The 14,790-nt window shown below is 33.3% G+C and overlaps 2 protein-coding genes across 5 annotated transcripts in view; one reads left to right on the top strand and one right to left on the bottom strand.

Moving 5' to 3' along the window:
- LOC144845461 (small RNA 2'-O-methyltransferase-like) overlaps positions 1-14,790 on the bottom strand; it is a 47,868-nt gene that overhangs the window by 12,164 nt on the left and 20,914 nt on the right. Inside the window, exon 2 of one of the 3 annotated variants that reach the window (XM_078702824.1) lies at positions 21-57. The exons of 1 other annotated variant lie outside the window; for it this stretch is intronic. Coding sequence is in view for 1 of the 2 variants with exons in the window: in XM_078702822.1 (XP_078558948.1) it covers positions 21-66 (46 nt within the window). In the remaining variant the exon portion in view is untranslated. Of the gene's footprint in view, positions 1-20; positions 178-14,790 lie in introns of those variants that run through there. One more of the 3 variants, XM_078702822.1, reaches the window with a different exon arrangement.
- LOC144845443 (GPI alpha-1,2-mannosyltransferase 3-like) lies at positions 108-14,187 on the top strand. 2 transcript variants are annotated; one of them, XM_078702787.1, is made up of 12 exons: positions 108-266; positions 3,513-3,765; positions 6,150-6,263; positions 6,428-6,532; positions 6,665-6,792; positions 7,626-7,818; positions 8,048-8,259; positions 8,669-8,733; positions 8,884-9,094; positions 10,312-10,489; positions 11,993-12,031; positions 13,854-14,187. In XM_078702787.1, the coding sequence occupies exons 2-12, from the start codon at positions 3,514-3,516 to the stop codon at positions 13,938-13,940; spliced, it is 1,584 nt and encodes a 527-aa protein (XP_078558913.1). In that variant the 5' UTR covers positions 108-266; position 3,513; the 3' UTR covers positions 13,941-14,187. The 2 variants fall into 2 exon arrangements, with proteins under 2 accessions (XP_078558913.1, XP_078558914.1); XM_078702788.1 differs by lacking the exon at positions 108-266 and adding an exon at positions 411-539.

The following is a 14,790-nucleotide window of genomic DNA, read 5'->3' as shown; positions in this document are numbered from 1 at the left end:
GTAATAATTTATAGGCCTACCTGTAATTTTTTTCAAAAACCATGATGTGCTGTTGCTCTTAGCCATTGAGGGCGCCAATATGTGACCTTACGACCCTGTACTTCCGTTCCGATACATGGATGACAGTGTTTTGAACGCAAAATGAACCGAGAGGAGATTCGTCTCTTTAAATATATATATACAGTATACTAATAATAGGTCTAGCCTAGGCCTAGGTTCTTTGATTATACTGTATGTTAGTAACTTTGGGCTGTAAACTACATAATGTAAGTAATATAAATCATGCCTAAATAAGCCTAGGCCAACCAGCTGGGTATCTGTTTACATTGGATGATTCGTCAAAGAATATCACAAGAATGAGTAATCCACGATTTTTGCATTAGAATTTGTAATATAGAGCCTGGATGCCCGCCCTCATGAGTGTGGATGTATACAGACTGAAGAAGACTTTTTAATAGATATTCTAGTCTAGTACATAGGAAGATATCACACTTCCTATTCGATCAATTAAAGTATTTCAAGGGCGCCTTGCACGTCGAGTAGGGATACGGAAAGTTATTCTATAGGAAATAGGCTACACAACTGTACAATAATATGAGTCTGTAAAATTAAGATTTACTACGAATGTTTTTTTTTTATTGGAAAAAAAAACAAAACAATTATTGTTAATGTTATCTATAAATTGCATTGAATAACCTTATTATGCTTGTAAGGCTCCGAAGTTTCGTGCATTCACCATAATTTATATGAAATAACAGCGGCTTCTAGGCCATAATTATATAATGTTTGTGATATTAATTATAACAATGAGTTCATTATTGGTAAGATAGAGTGTTGACAAAGTGCGAGGCACGCGAGGCAGGCCAAATATTTGTGCGAGGCATCATTTTATCATTTCCAAAAGTGCGAGGCATATAGTTTACAATTCCAAAAAGGTGCGAGGCATATCTTAACGTGCTATTATGCTATATTATAGGCCTAATAATCAATTATTTATATTTTTATAATAGACGTAGTGTATCTAAATAGATTCGTGTATACACTCATCATGTTATGTAACGATTTTGTTTTTCATTCAAGTCATATCGTGTTAAATTTTACTTTTACAAAAGTTCAAACTGTTCAAAAGTTTTGCATCCGTATGCGCCATATTTTTGAAATCTGAACGATAGTCTTTAACTTTTGATAAACAATAATTGTTATAGCGACACTCATCAAATGTTTGTTGGCATTTCGAGCGTGTTCACTTTACAATTAATTTAACATGTCTCTCGAACGGGTCCTACTAAACACCACCAGATACCACCAGATACCTACTAGAGCAATAAATCCTACCACCAGAGAGCAGCCACCTGTTTGGAATTGATTATTAAGGGTATATTGCAAATTTCAAAGCTTAATTCTTTCAGAAACTGATAAAATTGAAGTTTAAAGTTAAATTTCTCGCCGTCGTATTCCAGAACCGAATGCGTTTGATAAACATTATAGCAACGAAACGAACGCATTCATCCGTGTCTCTTGTGTATTGTATTCAACGGTCAACTATACTAGACAGTATCAACAGTAACATTTTTCCTTCCTGACAAGTGACAGTGACAAAACCTATTGAAAATAATTGTACGTGATTTTCACCAAATAATGCGTTAAATATATGGATTCCACAGAGTTTTTAGCCCTCTAATTAATTTTGCTCTTTTGGCGTTCCATAGAAACGAAAATATTGAACATTGAGTGTGCGAAATTCGCGAACATTATGCGAGGAAAACGTCTGTAAAATCACCAATTTAACGGATTTATTGTTACTTTTATATGATTTTCTTCATTAAAGTAGGTCTACTAATTCTAAGGAGTGGTATTCAGGATAATTGGTTAACAAATTTCGAGTTAAAATACAAGGCAGGTGCAAAAGCGAACTAGTGGGCCTAGGCTACTTCAATTTCGGTGATTTCCTGCCTCGCAATTTTGAGAAATGATAAAATGATGCCTCGCATTTTTGATGATGCTAAAACGATGCCTCGCATAAATTTCTGACTTGCCTCGCTTGCCTTACCTGCCTCGCTGCCTCGCACTTTGTTACTACCCGGTAAGATATATCAAGAAAAAAATATCCGTGGGGAGGCCTACAGTATACCCTGTACTATCAGTGTTATTTAGTCAAGTCACGCAAAAACTCAAATAAATGTATTGACAATTTAAAAAATCCAAAAACAGTATGCTTAAATAAATAAGCTTAAACATTTGTTCCCTTACAATATTTTAATACAACTTTATAACACACTTGTACTCCCCCATTTACAATACTGTAACCTTATTTGGGCAGCTGATTACCCATCTCATCTTGATAAACTATTAAAGTTGCAAAAAACGTGTAATTAGAATTATGCATTTAGCTCCATTTGATTCTCATTCTGAACCATTGTTTAAGAAATCAAATATTCTTAAAATTACTGATATCCATAACATTCAAATCTCTATTTTTATGTTTAAATTCATAAAGGGCTCACTACCTAGACCTATTCTTGAATTGTTTTCTAAATCTACTGTTATAAACAAATATAATTTTAGAAATCCACGTAAGATACTTGTACCACTTGTTAGATTAACCAAATCTAAATATTGTATAACCTTCTCAGGACCAACTCTGTGAATGATTTAGATGATAAACTTACTGACTGTAATAATTGTTAAGAAATGTATAAAGTATTTTTATTTGTCTAATTACCATGAGTAAAAATATAACTGTCATTTACATATATTTATTTTCATAATTACTTACAGTATATAATTTGAAGTCTAAATAAGGCGTATACCTTTTTCCTTATTAAACTATTTCTAATATTTTTTTTGTTAGGGTTGTGATTGAGACAAGTTTAATACTTCTAAACCATATCCCAGCCAAAAAAAAAAAAAAATAGTAGAAATATTATGTTAAAATGTTTAATATTTATGTTAAATAATATTTTTTTTGGTTGAATAAATATTACGAAACTCGAAACATTAATTTTTATCTTTGTATATTACAAACACTAGACCTACATTTTTTGTAAAAATAAATACCATATGAACCTATAAAATTATGTCAATTCTAATAATTTTAGCGGCCCGCTATAAATCCCAACATGCATCACGCACGGATTGATATTTTTTTTTAATTTTTCTCTTCTAGTTCTACAGAAAATTATTTACCACCATGCTAAATTAGTTCACAAAGGAAGGCCGACGACCGGTATTCACATGAACTGTCTATTCGGCAGTTTTTTACTAAATAAATTGCATAAAACGAACAATTAAATATCCAACTAGCATTTAATATTTAATATGATGTTAACGTGTAGTTGATAACATTTTTTATCATGGAAGCACTATTGGTGGTCCAGGCTTAGATTAGTGTGACCGTCACAAAAAGTTGTATACATCCCGACTTATGGAGGCGCCCTACCGCATGAACAATATTACTGTTACAGGGAAAACTACGGATTACTCATTCTTGTGATATATATTCTTTGCTTTAGTATGGCAAGACGACCACAACAGCACCAAACAGAAACATTGCTAACTCAACAGCCTGATGACAAATCGAGTAACCTGACACCTAGTCCTAGTCTTACAGTTGTCGCCATCATGTTAGAGAAGTTGGGATGGCATCGTTTGCTCTTGCTGTTGGTTGTTTTTCGGTTTGTGAATGCATTGTTTGTACAGACTTGGTTTGTTCCTGATGAGTATTGGCAATCGGTGGAGGTTGCTCACAAAATGGTCTTCAAATATCCTTTTACATGTTGAACTGTTGGCAAGAAGAAGGGGTGAATGTAGTTTCGTACCCACCCTTAAAAATTACCTGGGGTGTGTTTATGGTTAAAGCGAAACCCGCTTAATCCATAGCGAACACTTCCCCTCCTCGCCCGAATTTTGTTAAATGACAACCCTAGATGGCCGGAAATGGTACTCTCACACGTAAAATTCATGATAAATGGCACCTCTAGTTGGCCGGAAATGACACTCTAATAATAGAGCACTCGCAATTTCCGCCTATAAACAAACGCGACTAAGGATAACAGTTGTTCAATGCTAACGTCAAGGGGTTCTCCCAAACCATGGCTAGGGCCTGAATAACATCGCTATGAATGTAACACCATTTGGGATGGACCTGTTTCTGTTGAATGTTCATTGTAAAAGTTCCCACCACCGGTACATCAAAGTTGGCAGTTTTTCAGTTAGTTACACACTCTTTTGCAAACTACAGAAAAATTCGTAGAACCAGTTGGGAGGTATTAAATCCACGTCCTAAATGGGGATTCCCCACTTGTATATTAACAACGAACTATGTGTCAAAAGTCTCAATTTCACCGTCATCGATTCCCAATTGTGACGGTACGCTATTCGCCTCAACATAGGGAAAAAACTGTAGATTTAAAATGTGAAATCGGAAAAACTGAGAACATTTCTCATCTAGATCAGTGTATAATTTATAAAAAGTTTCGGGAAACAATTTTGCGACCCATTATTATTTTTTCCCCGCGACCTATCGGTTGTGGAACAGCGATGTACATCATCTACATAAACACAGCTTATGAGAGGATGATGAAAGGCATGCTGCCTCTCTATCTCTCGCGTTTTTTATTCTTTTAACTTGTTATCAAAGCTAATGAGCTAATTTCGACCACCTAAATGTTTTTATCTCTTTTGACACATTTAATAGAGCGCATATTGTGTAAACTTTATTAATTTCCTTCCAATTTTCAATACTTTATTACTCAAACAATTGTCTTTCAGACATGAACTTATTTTTCATTTCGAAAAAGTCATTGCATTCAAACAATTGATAAACGTGAGTGGCGTAAAATAAAAACTAATCTGCAACTAAACAAGTTTACAATGCCAATACCGTCAAATGTTGACGCTTGTAGACATTGCTTTTTTGATCGATACTATTCTGTTCGTACAATCTTTGTAGTACAGCCTAAGCTAATAAATGGCCTGTGCATGTTACGATTCGTTTTTTTAATTTTGGTAATGTTAGAAAATGTTCTGTTTCCAAGTTTTAGAGATAGGCTGCCAGCACAAATTGGGGAAAAAAGATCCTGACAATAACAAGTGGTTATCCACCAAGTGTGGTAAACTATCAATAGACAATCTTAAAATCACCTATTCTAGATAACAATATTCTAGATCTAGTGAGATGTTATTTTCATTTCATTTGTGCTTCTTAAATTATTAGTGATTCTATTCTATCTATTCTAACTATACAAAAATATACTATACACTACATATCACTTTTTATTTCAGTATCCAATACTTGTTTAAAACAGACTTAAACTAATTTAGTGACACCGCATTTCTTCAGAGGGAAGCATACAGGTATTTAATGGTGCCCTGTAAATAAAACTGTTCCTGAAAGTTTCTATTCTAGGAGAAGGCACTTCAATTACATCAAGGGATTAACCTCTCTATAAAATAAACTAAACTATACAGTACAAACCAATAATATTGTTAACTAAAGGCCCATATTTTCTAACATTTTTTCTCAACCCCAACCATGGTGGGGCTGAAGTGGCGCAAAAGATCATTTCAGATTAAAATATTTTAATGTTTTATACAAAAATAACGAATTTTAATTAAATGATACCCATAGATGGTTGGAAATGCATAACACACATTTGAGTATGGTAGATGTGCATGTTCTGTTTGGGAACCACCGATTGTCAAGATCTACAGAGCTTGGTGTTTTAATTTGTGTTAAGAATTATGTTTCCAATGCGTCTAGGAAAACAGGCAATATATTTATATACTTGCGTATTAGAAAAAATAGGAAAAATAGAATTTATTTTATTAATTATTTCCGAAATTTAGGCAGGGCCCAGGCCCCTTTTGAACCTACCCTTGATAGCTCAAACATCAACATGTAAAAAATAAGTGGAATATTTAGATAGCTTAACATATTTCCATTGATATGACAAGCTGCATAGAATGCAAACCGTTGGTCATATAACATTAAAACTACAGTAGCACCAATTTTGTTATTTAGAAATGTACTTTCTTCTTCCTCACTACTTGTACTTCTAGTTTTTTCAATGGGGATGGTTATAAATATGAAATGGGCAATGTGTGCCAATGGAATACCTTGGTTATTTCCTAAACATTCAGTTACATATGGCTACCTCACATGGGAATGGGACATCGGCATAAGGGGATATCTCCATCCATTTCTCTTTGCAGTTCTGTTTAAGATCTTGCAGTTGCTACATTTGGATTTTCCACTTTTTCTGGTAAGAGTTTGTGTTGAGAAAATAGGTCTTTATACTTTATAACTGGACAGTAGTCTAGGCCTATACTTAAATGCCTAGGCTACGTTTATTTTATGATATATACTGTAAACCTGTTTTTTACTCTACAAATTTTAAAATTTAAATGCATTATTTTATTTTCTTAGATCCACAGTCCTCGAATGCTTCAGGGTGTTTTCAGTGCTATTGGAGATCTTCATATTTACCTTTTTGCCAAAAACCTGACCAGCCCAAACATTGCCTTGCTTGTCGTATCCTTTCATGACAATAGAATACTGTATGTGCTGCGAAATAGCATAAGGGTGCTTTCACATTCTCTACTATGGTGTTTTTCTAAATTTGTGTGAATGCTATTTGTTATTTTCTTTAATATTCTGTAATAGCTCATCGCGCATTTAACAAACTGGTTTGTGTTATTCACAGCAACCCGTACATTAGCAAACACAATGGAAATGGTTCTCACATCTGTGGCACTAACTTATTACTCTGTCTTATGTCAACATAAGAACAGGTAAGATGTTGATAGTTGGGCTGATGGTAATTAGACATGACTCAATTAATTACATTTTATAGCATGATTCTCTTCCACAATGTACTTCTTAATTGGTAAACCTTAGTGGAGTTTGCTTTCCAATACCAAAGTCATTCAATATGAATCAAAATCCTACAGTAGTGTCAGGTTACATAACTGAGAACTATTTCTACTCCACTCATTAAACCTCAATTGAGATGTGGTTTGAAAGCATGATATAGATTTACCATAAATGTAAATGTCGAGGAATAACCTTTGTCTTGCAGCCTAACTGGGCTGAATTGCTCCCAGGTGTGCATGACACATACAAGAACTTTATTCTCCCCTAAGGGTGTCAAGTGCTGCCACAAAACGGCGCCGTGCTCATTTGTCTGTCCACAATGTATAACACCTTGGTATTACCTCATATTCAATATGGTAACTTGGTATGGGGTAATACATATAAGAGCACATTAGAAGTCCTCTTAAAGCTCCAAAAGGGAGTTGTAAAGTGAATATTTTATTGCCAAGGAATCATTAATTAGTAATTATCTGTATATTGTTCTTCGCAAGGTAAGGTGAATAGCTACACCCGACCCAGCAGTTACATTCAACTTGTTGGCTATGTAATATAACAGATATCGCCTTTTATATCGGTAAAATATAAGATTTGACATCCACTCGGGAATGATATTATGTTCTTGGGGAATATATATTTCCCTCAGCTAGCGCTAACATAATATCATTTCCTCAGGGATGTCAAATCTTATATTTAACCTCTAAGCAGTCAATATCTGTATAATATGAAAATATCTATTGTGTTTATTTTTTAGTATGATATATCTGGTTGTAGTTGGTCTGGCTGTTATCATAAGACCAACTGTTGCTATCATCTGGTTTCCTCTTGTATTTCAACATTTTCTGGTAGAACAATACAAACTGAAGTTCATATTTAAATTTCTTGCACCTATTTCTATTTCTTTGCTGTTGCTATCTCTTGTATTAGACAGAATATTTTATGGGAAGGTAAATATAATTTATTTCGTCTGTAACATAATAAATTAGCCATCCTAAACAAACAAATCTTGCATTATTATGAATTTCTAATTGATCATGGCATAATTTAAAATTAATCATTACAATTCTTTTTAACCATGTTTCTAGCCAAACATGTAGGCCTACTGTATTTTGAGAATTAAAAGTGATCTATACAATACACGTTCTCACACTATATGTTATATTTTTCTTTTCTTAGTGGATTCTCGTTCAATTAAATTTCCTCAAGTTTAACCTGTTCTATAACATGGCTGGTTTTTATGGTGTTCATCCATGGTATTGGTATATAACCCAGGGCTTTCCAGTGCTATTGGGTCCTCAAATTGTACTGTTTGCTATTGGGGTCTTTTATCATGGCAGACAGTTAAAGCAGTGGCTATTTATCATTTTATGGACCATAATTATATATAGGTAGGTTTAAATTTTGCTTTTTGTATTACCTTAATATACCTTGATGTTGAGACATTTAAGGCAGTGCCTGTGTGTCCCTCCATGAATGAACCATTGTCTCAATCATTATAAGGAGAACATTTCATATGGTGGTCAGACTGACCAGTATTTCTCCAAACCAGCTTTAAATTGATTGATTGAGGTTGTCTCTGTAAATGCCACATAAAATGATTTCATCCTGTTTGTTGTCCTGACCATTTTCCTTTTCTTGAATTTGTCGTCTTCCTTGAAATATTTCTTTGAACCACCGATTGATGATCATCAGCATAATTGAAGTAGGGTTTTCCTCAAGCATATTTTCAAATAAAATATTGTATAAAAGATATCTTTCTGTATCTCATTTTTTATAATAATTCTTTTCTTTTTCCAGTTTTCTTGGTCACAAAGAGTTCAGATTTTTAATGGGATTGCTACCTATTGTTGCAGTGTTTAATGGTAAGTTCATGCCATGCCTTCATCTACAGATTAATTCCCGGACCTTATGTTACCACCGTATATTCTTACAGCTATCAAGCTTTTAAATACTGTATTAATAGTACTTTGATAATTTAAATTGTCAGCTGTGTTTTTTATTTCTTTTAAAAGGTGTAGCAATGTTTAATATGATAAGAACCAAACAGTCTTTGGTGATTATGTTGGTCTTAGTAATTGCTAGCATCTTTATAGCAGCTTACACTGGACTCGTTCACCAGAGAGGTGTCATTCAAGTCATGGAATATCTAAGATTGGTAGCAGCATCTGGTGGAACAGCATCAGTTATGTTTCTCATGCCATGCCATTCAACCCCATATTACAGGTAGGTTGACATTTTGAAGTTGTCATCTGAAGAGCTAACTAATGAGACTAACATTCAACAGAGTTGACGTGGATCACTTTTATTTGGTGTCATTGACTTAGTCATTCTGTAAATCCTATGAATATTCAGTTATTAAAGGTCAATAAAGTATGTACAGCCAATGAGAGCTGATTTTGTAAAGTTGTTCGGTTGCTATCGTGGTGTAAGCAAATCCTACTATAAGCTACATGATTGGTGAATTTGTATCGCATGGTTCACAGAGCATGCACAGACCTTAACGCAGAAGGTAAATTATGTTGTTGTCCATACACGCTTGGTGGGCCCGCTGATTATATTTTGAAGTTGTTTGTTGTTGACAGTTCGTGAACAAAAAGTGTCAATTTAATTTTGTTTTTTATTCAAAAAAGATAATTTATAAACTATTAATAAATCCAGGAGGAAATGTGGCCCACTTACAGCTAGTTGACAAGGGAGCAGCGATAGCTATGCTGTAATTACACTGCTTCGGCTGAGCGCTATAAATAAGCTAGGCCTCGTAGTAGAGGTAGCATCTGTGGGCCTAGGCATAAGCCTATTTTTGGAGTTTAAATTCAAATTCGGTTTTAAAAATATATGGAAGGAAATAAAATTCTACCAGATAAAAGATCATTGTGGGTTAGTTTAAGCTTGGTTCCCACTAGCGACGCAACGCAAGGACGTAAGTGATTTGACCAATCACAAGCGATGGATTATCCGAACAGTGACTTTTCGTCAACTCGCTTTCGTTGGGCGTAAGTCCTTGCGTTGCGTCTCTAGTGGGAACCATGCTTTAGTCTTGACAATTTAGAAAGAATTTAAGAACAGCAAGTTTTCTGTTGCTATGAAAAAATGAAATGTTACAGAACAAAGTCAGTTGTTTGGGTGAAAAAATGTTTAAATGTGGTTTACGTGAAACATTGTTAAACCAGTTTCCAATTTATAATAAATAATTTATATCTATAACTTTGGTTATGTATGTCATATTTTAATGAGTGACCCCTTATTTCAAAGCTAAATGATTTGGTGAATATGATGTATCAATTTCAAACATTTTTGATAAGATATGGTTTTGTCGTGCCATGCCTCAAATGTTAACAAACACTATTGCTATTTTGGTTTTTTTTATAGTTTTTTAGGGGTTGAGGTAAGGTATTTCATTCTCTATCAAATATTTTCTGTAATTATTTTGTTTGTTTTAGTTATATTCATACAAACTTCCCAATGCGGTTCTTAGAGTGTCAACCAGACCTTAAGGATACTGAATATGTTGATGAGGCAGATATATTTTACCAAAACCCTAAAGAATGGCTGGACAAAGAGTTTAATTTAGTAAACAAACCAACAACACACTTGGTTATGTTTGATAGGTTGGTAGATGTAAGTATACTATAAACCTGTTACCAGCAAGTTTTCTGTTTTTGTCATAGTGGTTATTAATTTGTTTAGTAATATTTTGAATAGTACATTTGTGTAGTATACTGTAGTAAACAAACAATAAAGCTTATAAATGAAATGACACAAACAATGCCGCCATGAGGTAAAATGCTTTGCCTTGTGAAAATATAACCATTCATCATTCACCAAATATAAACATTCATTCATTTGTTTTATATAACATCTAAATAGACTCCTTTCATTTAAATAAGATTGAATAAAAGGTAGGCCTTACATTTGATTCACATCAAAACAGTAATATTTATTTGGTTTGTAATTTTTTCAGTAATTTGCTTTTGGATTTATATATATATATCAAATATGGGTATCAGTGGCTGGATCAATATAAATACAAAAAATAAGCGAAAAGCTAAATCAAAACGATAAAGTAAAACAGCCAGAAAAGTTAGCAGAGCTTTCGGGCAAAACTAGCCCTTCATCAGTGCAAGTCTATATAAAAATATATTTTTTTTTATAATACATTAAATACAGTATTATATTTATTTATATTTTATAAACATACCTACTGTAGTGTTAATTATGTGAATCATAGCTAGGCTAAAGTGTCTAGGATAGAAAGGCAGCGATACCATTACGAGACTTCATCTGGCAACTGAAACTGATCTAGGTCTAGAAATGTTCCCACTAATCAACCAAAATCATACAAACGATCTAACACTAATTTAAATGCCTTTTTTGGTCTAAATTATTACATATATCTCCAAAAATGTACTTCCATCGTGAAACTAGTCATAACATTCAATGTTCCGTGGCAATAGTACGCACTATTGAACATTTTTTCGTGTACAAAAAAAAAAATCTTTTCGCGTTTGGAAAATATATTTTTATACTATCGCTTTTGAAATACAACAGTGCCACCTATTTTGTACTTCTGCTAATAATTTTGACCAAAAAAGGCATTTAAATTAGCTTTAGATCGTTTGTATGATTTTGATTGATTAGTGGGAACATCTCTACACGTTGGAAAAAACAGAATTAGCCTAGATGAGTTTGAAGTTTTGTAATGGTTGTCAGTGTCTTTCTAGGCCTGTTAGTTAGGCCTGGCCTAGTACCTTTTATTCAATCTGATTCAAATGACAGGAATCTATTTAGATGTTATATAAAACAAATACTGAATGTTTTATATTCATGTAATGGTACAAATAATGGCATTTGGTGAATGATGAAAGGTTATATTTTAACTCGGCTTTTCCTCAGGCATGCTTGTGCTTCAAACAGAAATGAAATGAGAAAAGCTGTGTGCGACTACAAAAGGGTCAAAGATGGATTTGCAACAGGAGGAATTGATATTACATACATCAGCTTTATAATCAAATGTATTACTCTATTGATAATTATATGCCCCCTCTACTATTATACTTTTTTATCCATGTTATCCACGAATGTAATATGTGCCAAATAGAGCAATTCCATTTTCTCTTTCAGGGTATCAAAGATTTTTTGGAATTTTGGAAATTTACAAAGGTAAAAATAATATAAATGTTAATACTGTATTATACTTGTTTCATCAACAAGAACAAAGTTAGAGTAGATTTGAACTTGTCACTATGGACGAGTTAGGTTATCCGCAGCGCAAACACCACGTGCACGTCATACGTTAGAATATTGCGCACAGAAAAACGATTATGCCATTGAAACAAATTTAGTGTGCTCTCTATTTTGTGTCACGTCTAAGTATATACAGTATACACTATATACTGTATACGTACTACATACAGTGCATGAACAACATATCAACGTGTCGAATAAATTTGGATACCTAGAATATGGAAGCGCGCTCTTTTAAATATCATGAACTATGACGCAAAATATGAAATTACGACTTTTATAATTGAACTGGCCATATGATGACGTCACAACATCCGATGCGCATAATTTGTACATGAATTCGTATCTACACTTCAACAGCTTCCAGAAAACATTTTAATCATGAGTATCACTTTTCATTCTGAGGAGCTATAACATATTGAAATTTATTGGAATGATGAAAATAAGTGACAAAAGTTATTCACGCTTTTGCACAAAATTTTAAAAATGGTAAATTATGCGAAAGATAATTGATTGACCTAGACAATATAAAAATATGGGGGAAAATGGAATGCGGATAAGTGGAGATGCGCTCTATTAAATGTGATGAAAGAGACAAAAATCCTATATTTTATATTCGAGTGGCCATACGATGACGTCACAATGTCAGGTTAGATAATAATAATAATACCACATTTATATAGCGCCCTTTTCATGAGTAATCATGCTCAAAGGCGCTTTACAAGCATTATTACCCCAGTATTTTTTTTGGGATCAAACACGTATGGAAACATACTCCCATAATGCAGCCGGTAACCAGCGCAAAGTTGTGTGTAGATCTAACTGGGTACCCATTTATACACCTGGGTGGAGAGAGGCAACGTAAGTAAAGTATCTTGCCTACGGATACAAGCAATGCGGCGAGAGTTGGATTCGAACCTAGGTCTGACGATCGGTAGTCCAACGTCCAACACACTGCGCCACACGCCCTTACAGGCATATTGATTCATGATCCGATATCTACAACTCATCAACTTCCAGAATATGTAAAAAAAATAAAGTTCACCATGTAGTTTAGAATCTATGACTGTTTAAAAAAAGGCATAATTTTGACAAATTTTTTTACTTTTTGATAAAAAACGAGCGCAAATTGTCCAATTCGATGTGCTCGTATGACATCATTTTAAGTCGAAATTGTTTGAAAAGGCTGGAAAAACATAAATCACTCGAAAAAATGTGTTTTAGAGCTATGTGCGCACCGCGCGCGTACAAATGTGCGCGCACATGGGAATTTTTGACATGCTTAAAATTACATGAAACGCGTACATGGGAATAAAAAATGAAAAGCGAAGAAAATTGATTAGAAATTGATTTTTCGCATTTTAAATTTCTCTGAAACATGCCATTTATTTTCCATAGAAAGTTAGTGCACACTTTTGCTGAATTTCAATTTGAATTGTTCTATGGGTAATATACGCGAAATTCATAAAATTGCGCCTAACTTACGCTGCGCAAACGAATTTAGTAGAATTAATATATAGATAATTTAATGTTATTTGCTTAAGGAAAAATATTAGCAAATATTGTTAAAAGTGCCAACCCTTGAGCATAAATGCTAAAGTTTCAACATTTTAACAACAATTTTATTTTTGAATGAACAGTAAATTGTAATTAAATAGAATAAAAAAAAAATGGAGAAATTGTTAAGTTGTGATTTTACATGACCCACAAGATTGACTTTGTACTTATTTTGTTGCAGTGTCATGATGTCTTTCACTCGCATTTCCCAGATGGCAGAGTTGGAAACCGAGTTGTTGTTTTCTGTCAAAGTAAAGATGTTAGTTGAAAACTGTAAAGCTACTGTGACAACAAATATGTATACTTCATTTGTGATTGTTTTCAAACTTAGTAAGAACAAATTGTTGAAAGGAAAGTACTTAGAAGCTGTAAAATTCCATTTTTCAAACCTCACGCACTTTTCATAAGACAATAACATTTTGTATTTTATTAGAAAATATATTCATTTTGAATTAAAATACCGTAGGCCTACCAAAAAGATAGTTTTCCTAATTTTGTTGAAGCAAATATTATGGTCACTCAATATAATATGATTATTTTAGCGGGTGTAACTACCTACTATTTTGTGATTCTTACATAGAAAATAATGCATACCTATCTAGGTACATTAAAAGCACAATGCTTCTCTACTAAAATACAGAAAAGCAGTTGAAATCACAAAACCAATATTAAATTAAAACAATAGTTTGTATTAGGTATGATCATTTTCACTGTAAACTTTAAAATTAATGAACAGGGAAGTGAGACGTGCCATTCGCGTAGCTAAAGTAAATTATAGGAGTAAAATAGAAGCAACCTTTGGAAACGGGAGCTAATGCTTGGCAAGGTATAAAAAATATGGCTTCTGTACATTCTAAAAATAGAGTTAAAGAAATACATATTGATAATGTAACTGATAACTTGTTACCTGATGCGCTTTTTTATTCAAGATTTAAAAATCAGGTGTTAAATGAAATAAGACGAGACCAAGTTCCACAAAATAATATTATAAATAATACAAATAGAATGATTAATATTGAAAAAAATCACATAAAAACGTTTTTACAGTAATTAAATGAAAATATGAGTTATGGGGTTGCGGGTAAAACATTTTTTTGTTCGGACCAACTATGTGGTGT

The sequence above is a fragment of the Antedon bifida genome, chromosome 6 (genome assembly GCF_963402885.1).
Source record: "Antedon bifida chromosome 6, ecAntBifi1.1, whole genome shotgun sequence".
Taxonomy (NCBI): Eukaryota; Metazoa; Echinodermata; class Crinoidea; order Comatulida; family Antedonidae; genus Antedon; species Antedon bifida.
Note: the sequence above shows the minus strand (reverse complement) of the source record. Positions and strands in the feature narration are given on the sequence as shown.

Bases quoted from the DNA above. Each gene is read 5' to 3' on its own strand.
- LOC144845443 (XM_078702787.1), top strand. From the start codon at position 3,514: ATGGCAAGACGACCACAACAGCACCAAACAGAAACATTGCTAACTCAA. The intron at 3,766-6,149 runs CCTTTTACATGT...TCAGTTACATAT, and splicing joins ACAAAATGGTCTTCAAATAT to GGCTACCTCACATGGGAATG. The intron at 6,793-7,625 runs GTAAGATGTTGA...TTTATTTTTTAG, and splicing joins TTATGTCAACATAAGAACAG to TATGATATATCTGGTTGTAG.